The following is a 9,975-nucleotide window of genomic DNA, read 5'->3' as shown; positions in this document are numbered from 1 at the left end:
TGTCCAAATCAATCTTTAGATCTGCTAATAATACACAAAATACATTTGGTATATAAGGTTTGATTAAAAAACTTTTTTAAAAAGTCATGGAAAAATGTAACAAGAGAAAATATGTATAAAAGACACACTGCAATAATGGAGATTTAAATATTGATGTCTACGGTGCTTTAGTTTTTTGTCACTTAAATTTTTCTGGGTTTTTTTTTTTAAGAATTGTTTTTGATTCAGTCACATTGGAGGGTTTTTTTTCAATAGTTATAATGTTTTGTTTAAGGTTACCCTACACCGTCTCAATTTAAATCAAGACTTTAAGGCCACTCCAAAACTTTTATATTTTTCAGCCTTTTGATGTCGGACTTGCTTTTCTCAAAGGTCTAAAATCAGATATTTATTTATTTATTTATTTATTTATTGGCAAATTTGAGACAGGCCTTAGTTAGGAGAACGTAATGTAGGATCATAATTATTTCCCTCTATAATCCCGGTTTATATTCCAATCCAGCAGGTGGCGGTAACGTACCTTAAATTGTAGGGGAACTTAAAAGAGTAAGAGTACAACCCAAAGCCGTTGTTTCCACCATCTTGGGAGGGGAGTCATGGGACTAGTAGGAAAATAAGTGTACCAGTGAGCTGCGGTTTAAAAAATTTAAAAACTGGTTTACAGTTACAAGGTTGGGTAACACTTTATTTGAAGGGTGTGCATAAGACTGACATGACACTGTCATAAACATGACATAACATCTGTCATGAACATAAAGAAGTCTTTATGAATGTTTATGACAGTTGTCATGAAGTGTTATTCTGTAAATAATGACACTTTTAATGCAAAGTTGCTCTAAAAGTTACATTAAAAGCCCATTAAAAGTGCAAACTTTGCATGATTTTGTAAATTATGATAATTTAATGCAAAGTTGGCATTTTTAATGGACTTTTAATGCAACTTTTAGAGTAACTTTGCATTAAAAATTCATTTGATTATCTTTTACATATTGCAAATAAGGAAAAACCAAATCAATTCATACTTATTAAAAGCAAAATGAATATATTCAACACTCTTGTCTCTGTCAGACCCACAGACTGAGTCATGACACTGGATACAGGCCACCAGCACTAAAATAGACCAGTCAGGAGTGATAGGGATCACGCATTTTCTTTAAAATGCTGAATCATTTGTGTTCAGGTTGTTAAGATACTAAGCTTCCTCCCCACCTATCGCATAATAAAAATAAAATGCTAATATTTTACAAATCTACTGAATTATACACATTGAACAGATGGCAAGTGAGCTCCCCCAACATTCTGTAAATACTTTAGATGAAACACAGGAAGGCCGGTTTTCTATTTCAAGATTACGCTGAGCATGAAAACTCAACTTGAGCACACAGTGATCAACAGTGATAGTGTTGAAGTGTGCTGGGAAACTTAAGCAAATCCATCAAGATAGTCCATACAATGGATACATTGACAGAAGATTTAGCACGGTCTGATGTCGAAGCCGAAATGACGATGTTGGGGGCGGAAGATGCAGCAGAACAAAATGTTGAAGCAAGTGATGAAGTGGAGAACCTTCGAAACAGGTATTTTTTCTTTTAGAATGCAATCAGCTGAAACTGAACTGTTTTTATATGAAATACTTTAAAAACAATGAAGGCAATTGCGTAGAAAGATAACTTATGTATGCATGAGTGCTGGATGATTGCATGTAAAATACAATCTTTGTAGTGGAACATTGGCGCTTTCATTCAGGGACCAAAATAAATTGTGTGAAACTCAAGACTTACAAAGAAAGCCTCTGTTTTTGTTCCTGATTGTCACTTTGTGGACATGTCTTTAGTTTACGTGAGGCCGTCCACGATGACAGCGTCCGACCTAAAATGCAGTGCCTGCTGATGGATACCTCTTTCTCCATGGTGACAATGCAAGGCGAAGACAGCGGGATCGCATGGGAAACAACCGCGAGTCACTGTCCCACACCATGGACACCTGAAGCAGGAAGAGCGGGAGTTAGCTCACCAGTTCCAGTCCGACTCGGAGTATCGGGATCTCAGCCTGCAGGAAAGATCATATTTGTCATGGACGAAGAGATGATCGCAAGACAGAGAAAACCTAAAGAAAGGGTGAACAATCAGAAGAGTAAAGCAGAAAGAGAGCAAGAACTGTGGGATGAAACCTTTGACAGCATCTCAGGGCGACCAGAGTTGGTAGAAGTGTCACAGCCCAATGTAAAAACTGAAGCGGAAGGGGAACAAGAGGAGGCGACTGATCTTCTGGAGGACAAGGAGCAGCATTTGTTCAGGATCGTGTCAGAAGGTTCAGAAATCCTCAATATTGTTGTCCCTCCCAAATTTGCCACCGTGGACGAAGAGGAGAGCAAGGAAATGGTGGACAACCTGTCATATCTGGAGGAGAGTCTTGTTCCCAAAACCAGTGCAGAGATTCAAGACAGTGACTTACCATTCTCAGCAGAACCTGGCGATCAGATTAAGGTTTTACCTCCTGCAGGTCCTGGTGCAATGGACCCACCAGGGGCTCCAGTGGCCAGACCTCCAGTGAGAGGAGTGACTGGGAATGTGGACTACTTTGAGGCGTTCTCTCTGATTGAGGCCCAGGCTCCAGGAAGTCCTGCTGTGATTCCACAAGGGCAGGAGGAGCCTGAGGCAAAAACAGCCGCTGGCAACCTGGATACTGAGAAACCAGTGGCACCTGAAGACCACACAAAGACCAAAAGTGTGGACATTGACAAATCAGACACAGTAAGTTTAGAGGAAATAACCAGTGACCTTCTAGATGATGTCTTCTATGGAGGTACAGAAAGCTACGCTTTAAAAAGTGTGGACACTTCTGATGAAGTTGGAGGAGCAAAAAGTCCGATATCTAGGCTTGCTTCCAAACCAAGTGGTTCATCTTTGTTCGGTAGCCAAGAAGACATCCTGACACCAATCTTCCTACCTGAAGGACCACCAAAAATCATTGACCAAATATTGCTGGAAGAGCCGAAAGCCATGGCTTTCCTTTACACTGACCTGTATGAGGAAGCATTGGGCAGTAGGAAAAAGGAGGAGGACGCAGAAAGCATGACGTCTGAAAAGTCCTTCCATAGCAGGCATTCAGACCGAGAGGCCAGAGGTTATTTAGAGAAATTTGTCCTGATTGATGAGACTCCTGCGGTGGAGACAGAACAGCAAGAAAAAGAAATTTTTACATCAGAAGAATCTCGGACTCTACCTCAAGACATGTATGACTTTGAAGACATTCTTGCCAAGTCTGATAAAGGGAGGAAACACTCAGACGAAGTCACAGACTTCTTAAGATCTAGTGACAATTCTTCTCCCTGTGACATAGAGCCTTTCCCTCGATCCCTAGAAGAGGACGACATTCAAACAGCAAAGAGTAGCATCAAGACTCAAAAAAGCGTCTCAATAGCTACAGAAAAAGTGTCAGAAACCACAGTGGATCCTCTTGGCTTTTCAAGCTATGAGTTCCTGCCAGATGAACCAGACTGGGAGGATGTAGATGATGGTCCTACAGACCTAGACAGGAAATCTGTTGGAGGAGAAGAACTGGGAAGGCAAGAATCCAAGCTCAATAAACCAGATGTCCCTCCCAGGAGAAAGAGGGCATCCTCTCCTAAATCATGCTTGGATCTAACACCTCTTACTCCGGTTGATATGATTACACAAGAGAAAGAGGAGGCTGGAGGAAAGGAGCACAGAGTGGAGGAAAAAGAGACAGCATCACCCGTAGAGACTGCTGACGAAGGGGATGGAAATGGAGAAGACATTGTGCCATCTGAATCTGAAGTTGCACAACTTGACAGGGATCCAGTTGAGTTGAAAACCGGGGCCCTGGAGAGTGAAAGCACAAAAGACTCTGATGAGATGACTGTCACAGACCCAAAACAAGGTGAAGAGGAAGAAACAAAACCGAGTGAAGATAGAAGTGAGAGTCAAGCAGCAACGACCGCTGCAGGACTCAAAGAAACAGATGTTGAGACAGAGGTTAAAACAGAGAAACAAGAAGACAAACCCACTACCACATCAGCTGATCCTGCTGTAAACAAAAGGCAGTGTGTAATACTTTAGTTTAGCCAATAGGTTACAATTTAAAACCCACTAAAATGTTCTTCCACACAGTTCCTACAGGTTAACGTCAGGGTGACCAGTCTGTGTGACACATAGAATAAGTGTGCTGGTTTTTGACCCTCCACCACTTAGTCCCTTTGAGGTTTTGGTTGTTTTTTTAACCCAAGGTTTTCAGGTATGGAATGGTACTGTCTACTGTTTCATACTAATTGTGTGTCGGGACGCTTTGTACCTGCACTGACAATGAATGATTCACGGTCATTCTCTAACTAGAAGGTCATACGGTTCTTTTGGCGTGATCAAGGGTTGGGATCTGTCATATGTTAAGAATTAATAGGCAAAACAAGAATCAGAACCAAAATAAATCAAAAACACAATTGCAAAGATTTTCAGAAAATACAGCATTGTTTGTTTGCTGTGCCGTGTGAATCTAGTATTTTTTATTTTTTTTTACTGTGCACTAGTTCATTGGTCTCTGCATGCGTACACGTGGAGTCCATTTTTTTTTTTTTGTTGACCTGGTACATTGTACACACCTGCACAGATCTTAATTCCCTCAATCAGACAGTGGCACCAAATCCATAGCAGTTACAGAAAATGAAGGGTCAGACTATTAGTGGCAGGAAAAAAAAACACCCTTGTTTGCAAACTTACACCTATCTAGTTTATATGAATACGGAGAGGTATGGTAAGTGCATTCTGACTGCTGGAGCAGATAGCCTGACTAGTTTACCAGCTAATATCCACTTGTTATGCTTGTTTACGCTCGTAAAGGATAAATTGTGAAACATTTTCAGATTGTGTGGTTTGTTAAGCTTTTGAAAACTGCTACTAAATTTAACAGGTGTTTGTTTGATACATTTGTGGGTAGAAAGCCTAAGTAATACATGTTACCAACAACCAAAACAAAACCAAACTCATAGTGTAATACATTTTGTTACATTTTTTGTGCTTTTTTTACTCTAGGTTGTCACTTTATAAAAACACTCCCACTGTGCCTAAATATAAAAAAAAAAACGGTATTTTTTTATTGTGATTGGACTCTGCATTAACTCAAAATGAACAGTTGCTGTCACATTGATCCATTATTTTATGTTTCTCCAGGTGAACCCAGTCGCTGTAGCAATAATGCATGATTCACTAGTAGGGGGGAAAGGTTTGGGTCACGAGTGCCAATAATAATAATAATTTAAAAAAAAGAACTGAGAGCACATGTGTGACGTCAAGGTGCACCTTTGACTAAAAATAAACCCATCTGGCTGCTATTATGACACCGCCCTGCTTGTAAACAGCCATGCGACAAGTGTGTAATGCCTGCACATATTAATATTTGACGTGTCCATCTACCCTGTGTCTCATGTTATGAGGTGTTTTATTATGCGGAATTGAAATAAATTAACAATGTGTTCCTGTTCCGCTCCAGCACGATTCCTGCTGAGTCACAGTGCCCTCAAAATCATTTATTAAAAACATATTTTGTCAGAAACCTTTTCCTCATGCGTTGTTTTTCACAGACTGGATTCACACTGAAAATGCAGTAGCAGAAAGAATTTCCCTTTTCAGCATGTGAGGTTGTGTTGCAGACTAGATGGTGAATCTGGCTACAGCAGGAGTGTCAAACTCATTTCCATTTTGGGCCGTATCAAAAATCTGAACGCTCTTAAAGGACCGGTTGTGCCAGAATATGTTGATAAAACCAATTAAACTGTAAATATCAATAAATAGCTGTTCCACCATTATTTTGTGATTGTTTTAGTGGAAATTACAGATTGTGTGATGCCAATTTAGAAACGTTTGTAAGAAATGTTTATATTTGTGCTAATATATTGTGTTGAATGTGATTTTTTTTAAATTACTTGTATCAAATACGGACTTTAAAATCAAGTAAGGCTAAGGCAGTAGTCACTTAAACTCAATGTTTTTAACCAATTTTGAGAAACAAATTGCAGCAAAATCAGAAAAATTTTAGAGGTTTGTTGATTTTGTGTGAATTTTGCAGATTTGTGACAAACTGGAAGGACTTATTGATGTAACTTGGAGTCTAGAGGGCCACATACAAAGCTACAGCGGGCCAGATTTGACCCCCGGGCCTTGAGTTTGACAGCTGTGGGCTACAGGAACCCTTGATCCTTTGGCTGCGCTGGACTTGCAGAGGACAAACACAAACAGACCTTAATGTACAAATGTATAAATAACATGTAAACAGGGTCTTAAAAAAACTATTTATTTAGAGAGGAGCTAAGTTAGACAGCTAGAATAAGTAGGGCAGGGCCAAAGTTGGACCTGCCAACTGTGAATTCTTAGGTGGGTCTCAATAACTTGAAATATCTTTGAAAAGTTTCTATTTTAGTCATTTGATTCAAAAGCTGAAACTCTTGAGATTTACCACTTACCTTTTGTATTAGTCTTATGTTAAAATGTATTCCTGAAAAATAAATGTTCTCTTTTTTGACACATTTTGCTCCTTAACCCATTGGACACTGAATTGAAAATAGGCAATTGCTTTAGATTCATGCACAGTTTTAGTGCAAGAAATGTGAGCCAAGCTGAACCATAAGAGAGAAATCATGAAAATATGAACATAAATCCTTTTTTTAATTTGAAATATGAAATGTAAAGCTCAAAATACAACTTTGCGTTTTGGTATAGAGCAAATTGTGTGTCGTGGATGGAGATTGAGGAAGTCGCTGTTGAGCATTGTGTTACTTATTTGGTTTAAAGCAAAAATGGACTTTTAGCAGCTTTACGTCGTGTCATAATGCTTCTCTGTCATCAAAACATACCTGGGGTGTTGCTTTGACAACCCTCAACATCCTCTTCACAATACAGAGTGTCTTCAGTCAGAGGCTTCTGCAAATTAACTGTAGTACAGACAAGCTACAAGAGATCTTTCCTGCCAACAGCCATCACCATCTACACCAACTCTTTGAAGAATTTCATTTAATGATTTACATTTAATTTTCCTTTGGAGTTAATAAGTTATTTTTGAAGTGAATTTGAATATGCACTTCAAAAACATTGTAGTTATACATATTTACAAATGAATGTAGTTTTTATTCTTTTTTATTTTATACATCTATATTTAAAATGTCAAGCAAAGTGTTATTACACTTTTTGGGTGCAGAAACTTGAATAAAGCTGATTCTGATTCCAGTTTTGTATCCAAACTTCTTTTCAAATTTGAATCTTTTAAACTGTGGTTGCCCAGGAAACCAGAAGCACCAGTCAGACTAAACAAATCAAATCAAACAACAAACTCACAAGGACGTATTGGACATCTGTCACTGCTGAACGGTGAGTTTGTTCCCTGTAGTTCAGAGTGGAAAATATCTGGGTGTAGCTTTGTGTTTTATGCGATCATGCTTTAAAAATATGAATAGTCAGGTAGCTGTACAATTATAGTTAAAAACTGAAGTTGATTAAAGATGATTAATCATATTGAAGGAAGTACAGGGCGTGTTTTCAATTTCACTTTAGTCTCTATGTTTTTGAATTTTTTTTTTTTCCTTCTTTTGGTCAAACTGGTTGTAAAACAAAATATGTTGACTTTAAAAAAAAGAAGCATATTTTTAATTTTTCTGGAAATATACTGTAATCCTCTCTCTGATTTTGTTGCTTTGTTGTGCTTCAACCAGAGCTAGATCACAAATGAAGGACATCGAGGCAGATGACGAGAGCCACATGAGCGGCTTGGTGACGTCTGTACTAGAGGTGAATCCTTTGATTCTTTCTGACTTGAGTTCACACTGATAATGTAAACTGGTAGTTTAAGTTGGCTTAGAGAAAACACACACTTCTACAGACATCAGCACAGTGGTAGTGGAGAGCCAATGCAGTTTTCTCTGTAGTTTCAAAATGGAATTCTTTTCATCCATCATGAGAGATCAAGGCAAACAAAACTCAGTAGCTGCTGGAAGGGGCCCTGCAGACGTTCAGGGGCCCCTAGAAATTGTATAATTGTAACACAGATCATAGATCCAAAGCTGTGGCATTCATTTATAGAGAATGGCAATGTTATTAAATTTTATGTAATGCATTCAGCAGAGAAAAAAAATGTGTGCATTTAGGATTTAATTAGGAAGTATACTTTGTAAAAGTTTGAAGAATCATCATGATAGTTTGATTGTTTTGTTACCATGACTACAATATGGTGTAATGTTTGTGTTTGAATTGGGTTTCTTCACAAATACATCACATCAAATAACCAATAATCATTGACTGATTTTAAACTCGGCCAATAAACCTGGACTCCCTCTCACAGACTTCACCTTATCTATATTTAAACGGCAGTGATGCTGAGGTTCTTAGTAGGAAGGGTTTCGGGGGGCAGGGGAGTTCTGTCTAAGGCCCCGTATTACCTCGGGCCGGCCCTGCATGAACAGCTGCTACGATGCGCATCTCTGAATCTACCTGGAATCCCCCGGTAGCCCCTGTGCCAGTCCGCCGATGCTTTGGGGACATTTTGATTCATTTAATTGTGGCATGTTTGGCTTTATGCTGCGGTTCTAATTAATGCTACAGTATTTTATGATGTTTATTTTGTGAACTCTAAGTGTTCTGGGCCGAATCTTCCTTTAGCACTCGAGGTTCTGGAATAACTTTTATTCACAGCCGCTCACTTCCAGCCCAGATCCGTCAGCAGCGGCTTTAACCTGCCTGGTAGGAACATTAAGGAGAAGCAGAGCGAACAGAGAGCAGGTGGTACCGGGTGGTACCGGGTGGTACCGGGGCTTTAAGGTGCGTCGCGACTCGCAGTGACAGTCGCAGTACCGTGTCTTATATCAGGATGTCTGATATAAAGACAGACATTCTTTCTATCTGTCGGTGGGACCGACTCAGACCGCCTGTAGCGAACCGGGCATTTAGCAGCCTGATGAAGTTAAAGTCAGAAGTTTTCTCTGCAGCCGAAGCATTTCGGTGTTTAGGGGCGAGGCGGGTCTTTTCCCGCTATTGCGAGGACAATTACGAAATAGAAACAGTTTTTCTAACGTCAACATCAGACCTACGTTTTTATTCACAAACCAGTGTATGAAAAAAATATTCTTGCCCATAATTTGATAGTTACAGATCCGCCCCTCCTCCTCACCACCATGGACCCGGTGTCCGAACAACATGGAGGCTCTCAGACTCATTATTAGACTGAGGGCAGCCGGACTAGTTTATTTTGCTAAATTATTATATTTTGCAGCAGGAGAGAATGTTCATAGTGGAGTGTATTGATTTGTTATCTTAATATATATTACTTACAGAATACAGTATATTCTGTGGCGTAAAAGAGGATGTTACTGGCATTTCTCTCGTTTTTTTGTTCAAACTGGAGGTCATAAAGTTTCCTGTAGATTAAAATATGTTTATTGAGGTAATAAAATAAACTAACATTTTCGCAGTACTTCAGGTTGTCGTAACGTGCATTGAAACCACTGAAATTTTGCGATTCACTAACAGAAAATAATTGAAAATAGAATAATCTAAAAAGAATAATCTAAAAGATCAGAAAATGTATGAATAAGGATAAATTGAGTGCCATTAAAAAAAAAATGTTAGACTTGAGACGTTTGAAAAATAAATGAATATCTCTCCAGGTTTTAGAGTTCCATAAATGTGAATAAAAAGATTTTACAAACAAAGATGAATTACTTCAGAGAAAATAAGTCAGTCTCAAATGGATTGGATGTTGGGTTTCTTCTGTCAATCTGCAATGATGATACTTGACTCTTGTCATGGAGCATTAATGTAACTCAAAATGAGTCGATGAAAATTCAGTTCAGTTCAATAGAGTTCATATTTCATAAAACATTCCTAAGTTTTACGGTCATATTCAGTCAATAAGAATATGTTTCCAATGAGGCCTATTTATCAAATTATTAAAGATACTTTTCATTTATCCAGTATT

At 38.7% G+C, this 9,975-nt stretch overlaps 1 protein-coding gene across 1 annotated transcript; it reads left to right on the top strand.

The window, feature by feature from the left end:
* Nucleotides 1-1,348: 1,348 nt before the first annotated feature.
* si:ch1073-398f15.1 (cardiomyopathy-associated protein 5) lies at nucleotides 1,349-5,409 on the top strand. Its single transcript, XM_007548765.2, has 2 exons — nucleotides 1,349-1,577; nucleotides 1,835-5,409. The coding sequence occupies exons 1-2, from the start codon at nucleotides 1,453-1,455 to the stop codon at nucleotides 4,080-4,082; spliced, it is 2,373 nt and encodes a 790-aa protein (XP_007548827.1). The 5' UTR covers nucleotides 1,349-1,452; the 3' UTR covers nucleotides 4,083-5,409.
* Nucleotides 5,410-9,975: the final 4,566 nt, after the last annotated feature.

Source organism: Poecilia formosa, unplaced genomic scaffold (genome assembly GCF_000485575.1).
Source record: "Poecilia formosa unplaced genomic scaffold, Poecilia_formosa-5.1.2 Scaffold28, whole genome shotgun sequence".
NCBI lineage: Eukaryota > Metazoa > Chordata > Actinopteri > Cyprinodontiformes > Poeciliidae > Poecilia > Poecilia formosa.
The sequence above is the reverse complement of the archived record's forward strand: the minus strand, read 5'-3'. Positions and strand labels throughout refer to the sequence as shown.